Below are 14790 nucleotides of genomic sequence, written 5' to 3'. Positions count from 1 at the left end.
ACTGAAAACCAGCGTCGTGGCCTCCCTCACCGGGGGCCACGGCATATGCTGAGTGGGGTCCCATTGCGATGGGCATCGCTGTGCGCCAAGGTGGCACTGCTTAGTTTACTTGCTCATTCATTGTATGTTTTATGTCACCTCTGTCTTATTTGCTTTTTTTTAAATTTACCTCTTTTGTCTTTTGTGATGTCCATGGCAATAAATGTTTCTTTCTTTCTTTCTTTCTAAAGGTTTGCTGACGTTTGACGTCACAACAATACCCGTGCAGCTCTTATATCTCAGGCACTAACTCAGGCGCTATACAGGGTGGAATTTTGTAATGCTACCTGGAGGGAAAGTACTCTTAATACTGCAGATAGAAAATTTTACTGAAAGAAAACATTCCTTTATTTTTGAAAAGAAAAAGAACTGCATTCAATTTTCCCTTCAGGTGGCATTACAAAATTCCACCCTGTATATAGGCGGCCATAGGTTGGCGTGCGTGCTTCTATTCTAATCTGTAAAAACACGCCCACTTTTCTCGTGGACTAAGGGACAAATATGCGAGCATCAGGCCTCCCCAACCCGTCTGGCCAGCGTGGGGAGTGTAGGACAAATCCTCCATTTGCCTCTGGTCAATTAGAGGGTCGCGCTCCTGCAGTGGAGACTAAATGACCGGATGTTGCGGGTCCAATGACAGTTTAACTTTCCCCCGGGACACACTTGACCTTCACTGGTTGGGTTATTGGCGGTCAAGCTGTAGATCCTGGCTACACAGGGGTTGCAGCGGTGGGAACGAGAGGTGGGAATAGTCCCATACGTACCTTGTTTACCGACGTCGGTCTTGATCAACACATCGTCGATGGAGCCGCGTCGGTCGAGATTCTTCGATATTTCCTTGATTTGTTCTTTTAATTCTGGAAATAAACAACATTTTTTAATTCATACATTTGCCTAACTAAAGTTAACATTTACTTATTAATTTAGTACATACATCGTGTCCCAAAATTTAACGATAAGACGATGTCATAGGGTGGACAAGTCATGACTACTTAATAGTAATTGCCTTGTCTACCATTTATAGGCGCCATCGCCTGCTTATCGTTGAATAAAGTCCGGTCGCCGAGCACATAAAATTTCGTCCAATGACCCCAAGCTTATCGCTCGCGCGTAATTGCTGTCGCGCTCGCACACTCACTGCGGCCGCCCGTCGCACAGTCGCGACAGCAATACAATAGGCTAGTTGCCTAAAAAAATTTTTTTAGTCCGTAATGTTTAATATCAAAAAATATTGGACACATATATTTTTATTTGTCAATCTAACAAATAATTACATAGTTATGGTGCGTTGAAGTTGCGCACGACGTCACAACGTGCGGCATTTTTAAGCAAGCGTTGACGTCACGGGCCTCTTCTTATGAACTTTGGGGCGCTTTATCTCTTTAAATTTTCATTAGTTTGAAAAAGTGAAAAATACGTGTAGAGTATTTTTTGATAAGTTAACTGACGGACTTATTAAAACTCTTGCTTTTTGACCCAGGCAACATCCCCATTACGCGCAAGCGATAAGGATGGGTAGCTTGGGGTCATTGGACGAAATTCTATCTGCTCGGCGAACGGACTTTAGTAGTGTCTTAAATCTTCTAGAGGTTTGTCCAGTTCTTTAGACAAATACAATGTTTCAGATGTTTCAAAATTGACCCGTATGCATAGAAGAATGCCCGTAGCGTAAGAAACGCCGTAGATAATGTGTATTTAGAGTGTTGCGTGGGACGTCCACCCACAAGGTGGACCGACGTCATCGTAAAGGTAGCAGGAAAGCGCTGGACGCAGGCCGCTACCAACCGGGCAACATGGAAAGCATTGGGGGAGGCCTATGTTCAGCAGTGGACGTCCTATGGCTGAGATGATGATGATGATGATGAGAGTGTTGCTTACCCGCGATCCTAGCGCTCTGACGCAACAGTTCGGGGTCCATCCTGTGCATTGTCTTGAGGATGTCGCGCTGTTTGAACTTCACTTCTACTATACCCTCGGCTTCCAGCACTCCGCCCCTGGTGGGAAATAGTAATTCATGCTTAACAATATTGTTTTCTCTAGATTCTCAACCTAATAATTTGTTATACTAAACTTGCGAACAAAACCTAAAAATAACAGCGATACTACAAGAAACTGTATTGATCTTGGCTATAGAAAAATATAATTTTAATATTGTTTTAATTTTTTGCTAGTTATACAACAAATACAGGGTGTCATACATAGAGGACATCATACAAATACATAGAGGGAGAGTCTCTCCCTCTATGTATCAATCTCTCTCACTCACCTGGCCTCGGGGTCGGCATAGTACAGTCGCGGAATGAAAAGGTTCGTCACCTTAGTGTCGGTTTTCGCTTGCACTAGGTACTGTAAGTCAAACCTGCCAACATAACCGTGCAAGAAACAGTGCTGCTAACATTTAAATAAATATGACGTTTGCTAACGAATAAGGTTTTGCTTGTTTAATTTTCTATCCCATCAGTGCAATGTTACAAAATGTATTTTTTTTTATTTAATAGATAATGGCAGGTTGAACCAACAAGAAGGTTTTAGTTTATCAATCATAATACATAATCTTCTTGACAAGTTAAATCGTCAAACAACTTTGATCTGAATAATTTTGAACTTTACTGGCGAACAGTTAAAGATTATTTTCTCTAACTCGAGATTATTCTGTAACATAGTTTCATTCAAAAGGTAATATGTGCTCGCGATTCGTTGAAGGAATCAATTTGAAAACTGACGAACCTTTTCATTCCGTGACTGTACAAACCGATCGAGCTAACTCGTCACCTTCCCGTGTTCACCCCATCCATACCAGAGGCTCGATGTGACGTCACGGCTGCACTACATGCAACTCGACCGGGTTGTATGAAGCGCGTGTTTGTAAATGAGTCTCTCCTATAGCTGTGTATCTATCTCCCTCACTCCTCTCTCCCTCTATCTATCTCCCTCGCTCACCTGGCTTCTGGATCCGCATACAACTCCATGCGTAGCGAGTTGACGCACTCAGCTCACATTAGTAGCTTGTGTTTCTCTCTCTCCCTCTATGTATCTCTCTCCCTCACTCACCTGGCCGCATCAGCATACATCTCCATTAGTAGCTTGTCTCTCTCTCTCTCTCCCTATGTATCTATCTCCCTCGCTCACCTGGCCTCGGGGTCCATCCAGCATCCAGCGCCTACCTGCTACCTTTATGAGGTCATCGCTCCACCATGTGGGTGGACGTTCTACGCCGTGTTTCTCTCTCTCTTTCCCTCTATCTATCTACCTCGCTCACCTGGCCTCTGGATCTGCATACATCTCCATCCTTAGCGAGTTGACGCTCTCTTCTCCCACTGTATATCTATCTCCCTTTCTCTCTCTCTCCCTTTATCTATCTCCCTCGCTCACCTGGCCTCTGGATCTGCATACATCTCCATCCTTAGCGAGTTGACGCTCTCTTCTCCCACTGTATATCTATCTCCCTTTCTCTCTCTCTCCCTTTATCTATCTCCCTCGCTCACCTGGCCTCTGGATCTGCATACATCTCCATCCTTAGCGAGTTGACGCTCTCTTCTCCCACTGTATATCTATCTCCCTTTCTCTCTCTCTCCCTTTATCTATCTCCCTCGCTCACCTGGCCTCTGGATCTGCATACATCTCCATCCTTAGCGAGTTGACGCTCTCTTCTCCCACTGTATATCTATCTCCCTTTCTCTCTCTCTCCCTTTATCTATCTCCCTCGCTCACCTGGCCTCTGGATCTGCATACATCTCCATCCTTAGCGAGTTGACGCTCTCTTCTCCCACTGTATATCTATCTCCCTTTCTCTCTCTCTCCCTTTATCTATCTCCCTCGCTCACCTGGCCTCTGGATCTGCATACATCTCCATCCTTAGCGAGTTGACGCTCTCTTCTCCCACTGTATATCTATCTCCCTTTCTCTCTCTCTCCCTTTATCTATCTCCCTCGCTCACCTGGCCTCTGGATCTGCATACATCTCCATCCTTAGCGAGTTGACGCTCTCTTCTCCCACTGTATATCTATCTCCCTTTCTCTCTCTCTCCCTTTATCTATCTCCCTCGCTCACCTGGCCTCTGGATCTGCATACATCTCCATCCTTAGCGAGTTGACGCTCTCTTCTCCCACTGTATATCTATCTCCCTTTCTCTCTCTCTCCCTTTATCTATCTCCCTCGCTCACCTGGCCTCTGGATCTGCATACATCTCCATCCTTAGCGAGTTGACGCTCTCTTCTCCCACTGTATATCTATCTCCCTTTCTCTCTCTCTCCCTATATCTATCTCCCTCGCTCACCTGGCTTCTGGATCCGCATACATCTCCATCCTGAGCGAGTTGACGCTGGGGTCGACGACCGCCCACGCGCCGCCCCTTAGTTCGGCCCCGGGGGGGATATAGACTATGACGGGTGCTGTGGCCCCCCTTAAGGCTCGCACGATCTCCGCACCGAACTTCAGGATTTGTTCGTACATGTCTGTGAAAGAATTTTAATTGAAAATGGTGGCAAAAATAACCCAACAATATCTAAATAGGGATGTTTCCTGGGTCAATAGCAAGAGTTTTAATTAGTCCGTCAGTTAACTTATCAAAAAATACTCTACACGTATTTTTCACTTTTTCAAACTAATGAAAATTTAAAGAGACAAAACGCGCCAAAGTTCATAAGAAGAGGCCCGTGACGTCAATGCGTGCATAAAAGTGCCGCACGTTGTGACGTCGTGCGGAACTTCACGGCACCATAACTATGTAATTATTTGTTAGATTGACAAATAAAAATATATGTGTCCAATATTTTTTGATATTAAACATGACGGACTAAAAAATTTTTTTTAGGAAACTAGCCTATTGGGTACCGTATGCGATTATCACACTGCACCGCGCTCCGTCGCGGTCCGCGTGGCGACATATAAAAAATCCCGCGCGCAAACGCGTTGTCAGTGTGTTGTGCCGCGCGTGTTTTCTATACAAACTGAGGTACTTGCATATAATTATTAAATCTGTCGTCCCGCGTACCGCGGCGGAGCGCGGTGCAGTGTGATAATCGCATTGGTATCGGACTGCGCCGTTTCGAGGACTGGCAGTTCGATTTTGAATATTAAGACTTTCAGGGTTACTCCGAAACTTTAATAACGTAGTTACGAGTCTGACACTGTCACACATGTTGACATCTAGCTTTGCGTGAGAGGGATAACAATAGTTTACACGTAGAATTTATTAATTTGAAGACCATCGATTAATTGGATAAAAAATTGTTTAGTATACAGAAAAATTCTATTGTTTTGGTAGAAATAAAAAAAAAAATTATAATTTGTACAATATAAGTTTGTTTAATAAAATAACTATTGATTTAAAATTATAAACTTAATTATTTGTTAATTTTGTGTCAAAAACTTTTCTATTCTATTCCAAACTTCCTTTATAAGTAGCAGTTATAATCTGCAGTTTCAAAGGTAAAAAGAAAAAAAAAATCGATAACACTAAATAATGAAATAATAAGCTTTTTAAGGCATTAACTTACCCTTCTGACCACCGCTGAACCCGCGCCAGTTGGCGAAGATGATGATGGGCAGGTTCTCGCGGGAGAAGTCATTGATGGCCTCGGATGTCTTGTAGGCGGAGTCGGGGAACCACACCTGTGTAGAAACATTGGTATAGCAATCAAAATTGACAGTTATTAAACATTTAGTTAGGGATACACTCTTAAGGTTCAGCCAAACCTATTGCATTGATTGCCATCGCTGCACGCCGGCTGATCGCGAGTGATTGCGTTGGTTTGACTGAACCTAATGCTAAAAAAATATTAAAATTGGTACAGATTAAACACCAAAATATCTGACCTTCTCAATACTCAATACTCAATAGTTTATTGCTTCCATAATGTTTACAAAAGGTGTTATTGGTAAGGTAAGATACAATTATGGACCCTGTCGGGCACTGCATTTTAGGAGAGAGGAAGTAGTAATTATCAAATTTATTTTTAATCTGTTTTATTATTATTATACTTATTTAATATTTATTATTCATTATACTTCTATATTAATAATTTCGTCAAGGGGTACGGTAGACTGGATCGAAACCTTATATGAATAACAAAGCATAAAAAAATATCGATTTTGAGTCGACAACATATATCCGCAAAATTCGGATAATGGAGAATTTCGTTAAATTCCGATGGCACTGACANCCAAGTCCAGTAGGCCTAAGATGATAACGCGCCGTGATAACTTTTATCGACGTTAATTTGTATGGGCAAAATCGATAAAATGGCGTGATAACCGCTTATCGTGGCGCGCATCTTAGGCCTACAGGCCAGGAAATCTTTAACGTTTTACATAAATATATTGACTTGGCCATCGCATGAAAACACGTGTAAATTAAATTATTTAGTGCGATGGCCAAGTCAATAATTTATGTAAAACGTTAAAGATTTCCTGGCCTGGACTTGGTATTACATGGATCTCACAACTTTTTACCGTAGAACAACTGAGTTGCGAGATGGTTTTTTTGACAAGTATTGTTTTTGATGGGATAACTGTTTACTGTTTAGATCAGGGTTTCCCAAACTATGGGTATACGACCCAGTGGTGGGTCGCAAGCGAACATTGAGTGAGCCCTGCCTGTAGAACGACACACCACCCTACAGATCCGAGTCATTTATTAAGAGTAGGCGCACACCGTTGATTTTTAGTTGGCCGATAGTTGTGCCCGATTTTAAATTGTATGAAGAATCGGCCAAATCGAACCGGCGTAGTGTGCGCACTCCCATACATGCCCATACTGATCAACTGCCCGACTAAACTATCGGCCGACGAAAAATCAACGGTGTGCGCCTACTCTTAGGCATATTGGTAACGGTTAAATTTCTTATAGGTAGGTTCGAGTTTGGGAACTTGTATTAGATGAGTCGTAGCCCAGGCAACTTTGGGAATCACTGGTTTAGATGATTGGTGTTGATACTAAAAACACAGATTTTTAAAAACAAGAACCTCAACACCTTTACCGAAGCACTGCACTGCACAGCATTGCACTGAATCTGAGACATGACTCCTTTATTCCACAACGGGACAATTAATGTCCACAACGTTGCCAAATACCTCGGGACCTATTTTTGTCAATTTTTCGTTGCCAAAACCCGCCTGTGATGTCAGATACACAGTAGCGGCGTAAGGGGGGGGCGGTGGGGGCGGTCCGCCCCGGGTGCCAAGCATCAGGGGGTGACACAAGTCGCGCAGAATAGTACTCACTGGCACATCTGCATGGCAAATCTGCGGTCTATGTCATGATACAGNGTCGCGCAGAATAGTACTCACTGGCACATCTGCATGGCAAATCTGCGGTCTATGTCATGATACAGGGGGGGGGAGAGGGCGATTGTCTTTCAATCTTCGAATCAGTTGGTAACCCCAAAATCCAGGGGGGTACCAGGGGGTGCCTTAGGACTTATGACGGGGGGGTGATCGCCCCGGGTGCCAACCCATGCTACGCCGCCACGACCATCGACTAGCTTCAATTTCCACATACAAAATTGAATTGAATTAAATTATAATACTTACCTACTTTATTACAGATACCAACGCGTCAATGTGACCGAAGTGATAGGGCCTATAATCGACAGCAGCGCTGCTCGCTTGGAGATAATCCACTCGTATCCACCACCGAAAAGCAGGAAGAACGTCCAGGACATCCTCTCGGATGAGACAGGGAAGGAATTCACGGTGTTCCAGACCAAACCCGAGGCAGTCATCAAAACGATAGCTGCTGGTAAGACGCCATAGCACAAACTTCAGCCAAACCAACGCGTGCATAGTCGCCATCGCCGTCGCCATCGCCGACCTGCACTTGGTGAAGCGATGGCTTCAGCCAAACGTGGTTTGGCTGAAGCGATGCCATTGTGGATTAGAATTTAGATTCATTTAGCACTGTTCTACTAAAAAATACAGTGTGGCCCTGCGAAACCCCGAGTGTGTGTGAAACTACATCATAAATAATTGTGACCTGATATCCACTATCATGTGAGTTATTTGTTACTATCTGTGCCACAGAATAATAATGCTGTGCCCCGCGGTGTTACCCGCGGTAAAACGTAACCTATGTGTTAATCCAGGGTGTTTTTTGTACATGGAGTCCATAGAAAGTTATCAGTTCATAATTTTCACATTTTCAAGGTGAAAGTGAAAAGGCACTCAAGAGCTAACAGGGCAAGATAATGTACCATCCTAGACTGCATCTCACTTCACACCAGGTGCGATTGCAGTCAAATACCTACCTGCCTTTCAGCCCCTTCCGGGGTGGCACTTTGAAAAACGAGCAAACAAGTAGAACCATTGAAAAATAGTTTCATCATCATCACACACACCTGCAAGATGCATTTTGCTGTGGTTGCGGGTTCGAATCCCACTTGATGCAAGTCGCAAATGATCAAGCATTTAAATTGGCTCGTCAGCACCCTACGAATATCAAAGTATTATGTCTGGGACATCTACCGAATCTTACAAAAACAAAATTACTTGAATGTGTAGTGACACTACAGGTTCATGTTACCTTATAACTCTGTGCCAGAGTACAATTCAGTTCAACGGTTCCCTAACAGATGGCGCTTTCTAGCATTTCGGAAAAAAGGCAGGGGTTCTAGAATATTCCTTGACCTGTATCTATATTAATAATTTCGTCAAGGGGTACGGTAGACTGGATCGAAACCTTATATGAATAACAAAGCATAAAAAAATATCGATTTTGAGTCGACAACATATATCCGCAAAATTCGGATAATAGAGAATTTCGTTAAATTCCGATGGCACTGACAAACAATTTCAAACAAACCGCTGTCGCCATCTTTAGTGGTTCACTATCCACTCACTACTCACTATGCGATCAGCGCCAAAACCTTACTACCTCTTTGCTGGGTTGTCATCGATCCATAAATAAATGCGTTTCGCGATTTTTATGATATAGTTCCAAAATACTGGACTGTCCTGTCGATGACATTGACAGTGGGGCGCCACCGTCAATACCGGATCGCTGGTTCAGATATTTGCCATGTTGGAAACCATACAGATGAACGATGGTAGCGCCCCCCTGTCATTGAGTTTGGTGGGACAGTTCAGCGTGGGTCATCTATACACTCTTTGTTATGTGTTTTTTCTTTTAACCTTCCCCCTTAGACAAAACGCACTTTTTGATCGAATCGAAAATCGAATCCGTCAAAACTCCATACAAAAAAGGGGCTTTTCGACCACTTTTCGACTGGTTTGCGATTATAATTTGCACTTTGTCTAGACCCACTAATATTGGCCGATTCAACCACAGAAAAAGAATATTAGCCATAACCATAAAAGTTGAAGTTCAAATGTCAATGTCATTTAGTTTCGCACAGTGACATGCAATTTTTGTAATGGCAAAATATTTGTAAGAAACTGCAAACAAATTCAAATGTGCAGTCGATGTGTGGAATGCGACAACATTATACTCGGTAAGCGGCTTATTTTTTTTTTATTTAACCCGACAAATAATAATAAATGACCACATGCATAGCCTGTGTTAATTTGAATATTTGTCTAAAAATAAAATATATTTCTCTTATTAAACTCAGCTCAGATGGTAAGAGCGCGACAACGGAGAAGTCGAGGATGTAGGTTCAATTCCTGCATGTGGTGTATTTTTTCATCACATCTTATTAAATTTGTTTAATAAGAGTAACACAATATAGCATTAAAACTTTAAATTAAATCTTTAAATTAAAGCTTTAAATTAGCTATTCCTAAATATATTTCTCTTTTTAGGTTGATAACGAAGGGTTGACGCTAATCGAGGATTCATTGATGATTGATAATGCTTCTTCGGACAACAAGAAAAAACAGCAACTGTCAGTCAGCAGTGATGATGCTTCTTCGAACAACAAGGAAAAACAGCTGCTGTCAGTCAGCAGTGATTTTATTTCTTTAGAAGAAGAAGAGAAAGAAAACATATCAAATGGCGGGCAAACCCCCAAAAAAACATAAATATTCAAGCAGGCTTAGAACAGAATATCAGCCCCCCAGGACTAACTATTTATATTTAGCACTTTCAAATAACACCATTCAAGTATCAGTACATTCAGTTGGTTCTATGATTTATGAATGTGTTCAATGTCAAGCACTTCATTTTTTAAGTGAAAAAATTAAAAATCATTTTAAAAATTGTTGTCATAATGGGAAGGTATACATAGATCCAGAATTATTATTAGATAATACAAAGGCAATACGTCTGATGCTAATCATTTTAAGGTTAATATACGACTATATAATTCAGCATTTGCAATGGCATCCATTAATTCAAACTTGAACACATTCCCTCCAGGATTTTTCACTTATAGGGTACAAGGACAAATTTATATAAAAACTGGATCTATGGTTCCGTTGCAAGGTCATAAACCACAATACAACCAATTGTATATAATTGCCTTAAATGAAAGATTATCTGATTCTAGAAATAACATATGTAAAAGCAATATAATGAGGTCCTTACAAACAATGCTCAATGAATTCAATCCTTTTGTCAAAGTATACAAAAAGGTGGCTGCAATTTTAGCAGAAGAGGAATTAAAAGCAGCCTCAGAAAATCGACCCAAATATTCGGTATCAATGCAGATTTATAAACATAAATCTCTGGATTTGCGTCGGTATAACACACCATCAAATAATGAGGTAGCGGCCATCTTTGTAGGAGAAAACGGTGAACCTCCATTAAATATAGACTTCTCTGTACAAGAATATTCTCAACATTTAACTACACTCAAATCAACCAATCCCAATATTAACCCTTTCACCTTTCCTCTACTTTTTCCTTATGGAGAACTCGGATGGCATGAAAATCTTCAACACAGAGAAGAGAGTCGAACTGCTCGAAGCCGTCTTACAATGTTACAATTTTATCAGTACCTATAGACTTCCTGTTCGTTAAAAATTTTAGCCCATTATTTTACGCTGAAAAACGTGATTTTCATATAAAAATCACGCGTGCGGACGCGTTGTCAGTGTGAAGTGCCGCGCGTGTTTTCTATACAAACTGAGGTACTTGCATACAATGATGAAATCTGTCGCCCTGCGCTCCGCGGCGGAGCGCGGCGCAGTGTGATAACCGCCTTAATAAGAGTTATTTACATAACCTATATTAACGATTGAATTTGATTGTTTTGTTAATTTGTCTTAGTTTATTTTGAATGGTGATTTAAAATAAAAATAATTTGTGTAAAAACTTTTGCAGTTTTTATTTACCATATTTATTAAACACAACTAACGAAGCTATATGAATCTAGGTATATTTAATATTCTTTGAGAACCGATGACTACAGAAACATCTATCTACATTTTGCACCTAGAATTGTGTATTATGAGTCAAATTTCACCCGAGCGAAGCCGGGTTTTCATCTAGTATTTTTATATTTTACAGGTGTATTCGATCTGGAAAAACGCACGTGGAGCATCTATATTGACAAACCAAACGAGTCAGAGCCTGTTGCGGTTCTACCAATTTCTTTTACCATGTTAGATAATTCTTACTAAGCCTTAGTTTGTAGACGCAAATATAGTTTGAAAATAACGCTACCTATTTAATTTTAATTGAGTGTGTATTTGACTTTGTCCAATTTAATGTGTCAATATTACAAATTAGGTTAAATGTATTTAGGTTTCACCAATAAATAGTTAGTACCATAAATACATTTAAAGATTTAAAAGTATAATGCCCATTTTCACCATCAATACCTAATTTTAAGTGAACCCTATGAAAACAAAATACCTGTTAATCATTATTACCATAGGGGTCACTTAAAAATTAGGGATTGATGTTGAAAACGGGCATAAGTCCTCTAACTGCTTATTGGTGAACTCAGACCTAGTAGATTATTTATGTGATTGCAAAATGATATAATATTTATAATTCAATACACTCGCGAGCAAATGTATGGAATCACCCCATTTGTTTCGAGCGATCGTAAGAACTAAATAATTAATAGAAGATAAAATATAAAAAATATGGTACCACTTAAAGGTATTTTACATAGTACCTAGATACTTTAAATTGATACCATAGATACATATTACTTATTTGATTCTATACTTTTGCTCGTGTATATGTTACGGTTAATGTGATAAATTGAAAATTATTAATAATAACCGGTCATTATGAATAATTACCGACATTCGCGGTAAAAGTGATAAATTAATCACATTTAACAGTGATTATTTAATAATTCAACCTTAGTACTAACAAATTTCATAAAAGAGAACAATATCTTGTGTACGTGCTCGTGTACAGCCAAACTTTTGAACGTTATGATATCATAATATTAATATAATTTGGCATAATGAGTTTGGAATGTTTCTTGCATAATATTACTTTTCCATGATGCCTATAACATAATGTTTTGATTTAAAGTGAAAAATAGGTTAAGGAGCGGCGGGGGTGGCCCTTGGGCCACCCCTAAGCCGCCTATTTAGTTTTATACACACATACATGACCTCATATTAATCACATTTACCAAATCATGCGGTAATTATTCATAATAACCGGCGATTATTAATAATTTTCACATTTATCCCTTTGACCGTAACATATACATTAGTTAGCTACCATGATTAGTAAAATAACATAGTATGTTTTAATATTATGTAAGTATGATTAATTGTTCATTTGAGAACATTCACAGAACTCAATTTTTTTAGACTTGGATTTATATTGCTTGTTGTAAAGGATTTCAATTTAATCTATGATTTCGACGAATATAACCAAAATAATGTTTCCAACAGCCCTCAGCACTGATGGCATTACAAGTAATTTTTCATGTTTTTAAAAATGAGTTTTTTGTATCTCAAGCTAATTCAGCAACTCTTTATTTAAAAGATTGATAAGATTTAGGGTTTGCCCTATTATGTATATTCCGCGTTTTAATTAGGTAAATAACTATACCAATGAAGGAACACTTCTACAAAACAAATATGTAGATTACTTACTTCCTACTTTAATTAGCTACTAGAATCCGTTTGTAATAAAATAAAAAATAATAAATTTATTTTAAGTAATTGGAGTTTATTTCATAGACACCTATTACATGAGTTATTTTATTAAATTACAGCTAATAATAAATTTCACGTAAGTGTTAAGTATGTAATAAATGAAATTATATACTTAAAAAAGAAAAATCAGTGACCAATCACTACACTCTAAAACTTTTAACATTAATAATATGTAGTAACTAAATTAAAACTTAATTGAGATTTTAAAGAATAACAAATTACTTTTAATTTATATTACAGGATGTAAGGTGAAGGTTAACAAAACCTTGGTGTCTGTTTAGACTGCTTGAACACATTGTTGTAGATGAAAAAATTAAGAATTTGTAAAATACAACAATGAAAGTCGTAAATTATTATATGCAATATCCAAAATAAGGGTTAACTATCGCCACTCGGGCGAAACACGGCAGTTCTTTTAAACACAGCTTAGAAGAAGTATCATTCTTTATGCAGATCGCTAACACAATTTCAAAGAAAATGTAGATAGTTTACTTAAAGCTCCAATATTAAGACTTCACGAGTCTCGACCCTTTTTACTAATATCATAAGTGAGGTTTATGAAGATTGACGTTTCTTACTCATTCACGCAATATCTACTGAACGGATTATGATGAAACTTTACAGTATTATAGTTTATAACTCGGCTCTGGCATGCGTAAGCTATAGATATAATTCGGGACAGTCACAGTTAATCTTTCGCCAACCTATCCCCTACACCCTGTATTAATTGGAGAATATTGCAATATTACTAATTTTTGTACAGTCGACTGCACAAGAAACTAAGCACTGTGATATCTTATGTAGTTTAGATGATATTATGCATTAATTGGACCGAATTCTAGCCTGATGTGCTGTTCACTGTACTATCAGGGACTCGAACGCCTTGACACCTTAAGGGCCTAAATTGTTTGCACACACACGCTCGATTTTGCTCCGCCCCCGTTCATTCATATTTCGGGTCTAAGCAGCGTCGGCGCACCACTGTAGATGTTTGCCCTAGCAAACCAAGCTCTATGTAAAGCAATTAGGATTGAGTATTGCTTATTACCCGCATCCGTAGCGCTCGTTTGGCAACGTCGCATTTTAGTCAATTTGAAACCCAATAAAGAATCGCTACAAAATATTATATGAGGCTTCGTGTAAAATTTGAACTAGCGATTGCCCGCTCGGGTCACAAAATTGCTATCGCACATTCCGAGGTAACTATGCAATTTCCCGAGAAAAAAGTAGCCCTTTCTACAATTATTGTTGATATTATGAGTGTAAATCTCATGATATTAGTTTAGCTAGTTAGGGCGAGAAATACAAAATCATACAGTTGCTTTCGAATTTTACTTATTTAATAGGTATTTAATTTATTCGGAACTTATTTAAACAATATGTTATTGAATTAATTAGTAAAGTGTTAAGGAATATTTGTGGCTTAAAACAATCATTGTAAGATCTGGCTATAACTTTCTTAAATCCTTGAATGTAAATAAAAACTTATACCTGATAGGTTTCTATTTATTTTTAATGCATATTTTGTTTTCCGTTTTAAAGAAACACTTATCTTTAAAACGGAACATCTCACATCCAGGTAATTGGTTATCGTAAATATTATAATATTCAGTTAGTTTTATTTCAAATTCAATTTTTTATTGCACATTAAGTGTCTTTACACAAGGTCTTAAATCAATAACAATTAAACTTCAAACTAAATAATACTTAAACAGTTAA

General features: G+C 39.0%; 1 protein-coding gene and 2 long non-coding RNA genes across 3 annotated transcripts in view; 2 read left to right on the top strand and 1 right to left on the bottom strand.

Annotated features, from left to right (window-relative positions):
* The window catches only part of LOC114353128 (acetyl-CoA carboxylase-like), a gene marked incomplete at its 5' end in the record, with an annotated part of 139852 nt that overhangs the window by 4961 nt on the left and 120101 nt on the right, over nucleotides 1-14790 (bottom strand). The window contains 4 exons of the mRNA XM_028304963.1: nucleotides 804-896; nucleotides 1918-2033; nucleotides 4316-4493; nucleotides 5538-5652. Of these exons, the coding sequence (XP_028160764.1) occupies nucleotides 804-896; nucleotides 1918-2033; nucleotides 4316-4493; nucleotides 5538-5652 (502 nt within the window). The remainder of the gene's footprint in view (nucleotides 1-803; nucleotides 897-1917; nucleotides 2034-4315; nucleotides 4494-5537; nucleotides 5653-14790) is intronic.
* On the top strand, nucleotides 7563-12193 carry LOC114353140 (uncharacterized). Its single transcript, XR_003655917.1, has 2 exons — nucleotides 7563-7780; nucleotides 11447-12193. It is a non-coding gene; the product is annotated as an uncharacterized LOC114353140 (long non-coding RNA).
* On the top strand, nucleotides 9236-10640 carry LOC114353141 (uncharacterized). The gene is made up of 2 exons (XR_003655918.1): nucleotides 9236-9488; nucleotides 9799-10640. It is a non-coding gene; the product is annotated as an uncharacterized LOC114353141 (long non-coding RNA).

Source organism: Ostrinia furnacalis, unplaced genomic scaffold (genome assembly GCF_004193835.3).
Source record: "Ostrinia furnacalis isolate ACB-3 unplaced genomic scaffold, ASM419383v2 OfSCF1629, whole genome shotgun sequence".
Lineage (NCBI taxonomy): Eukaryota > Metazoa > Arthropoda > Insecta > Lepidoptera > Crambidae > Ostrinia > Ostrinia furnacalis.
This window is presented reverse-complemented; position numbering and strand designations above follow the sequence as displayed.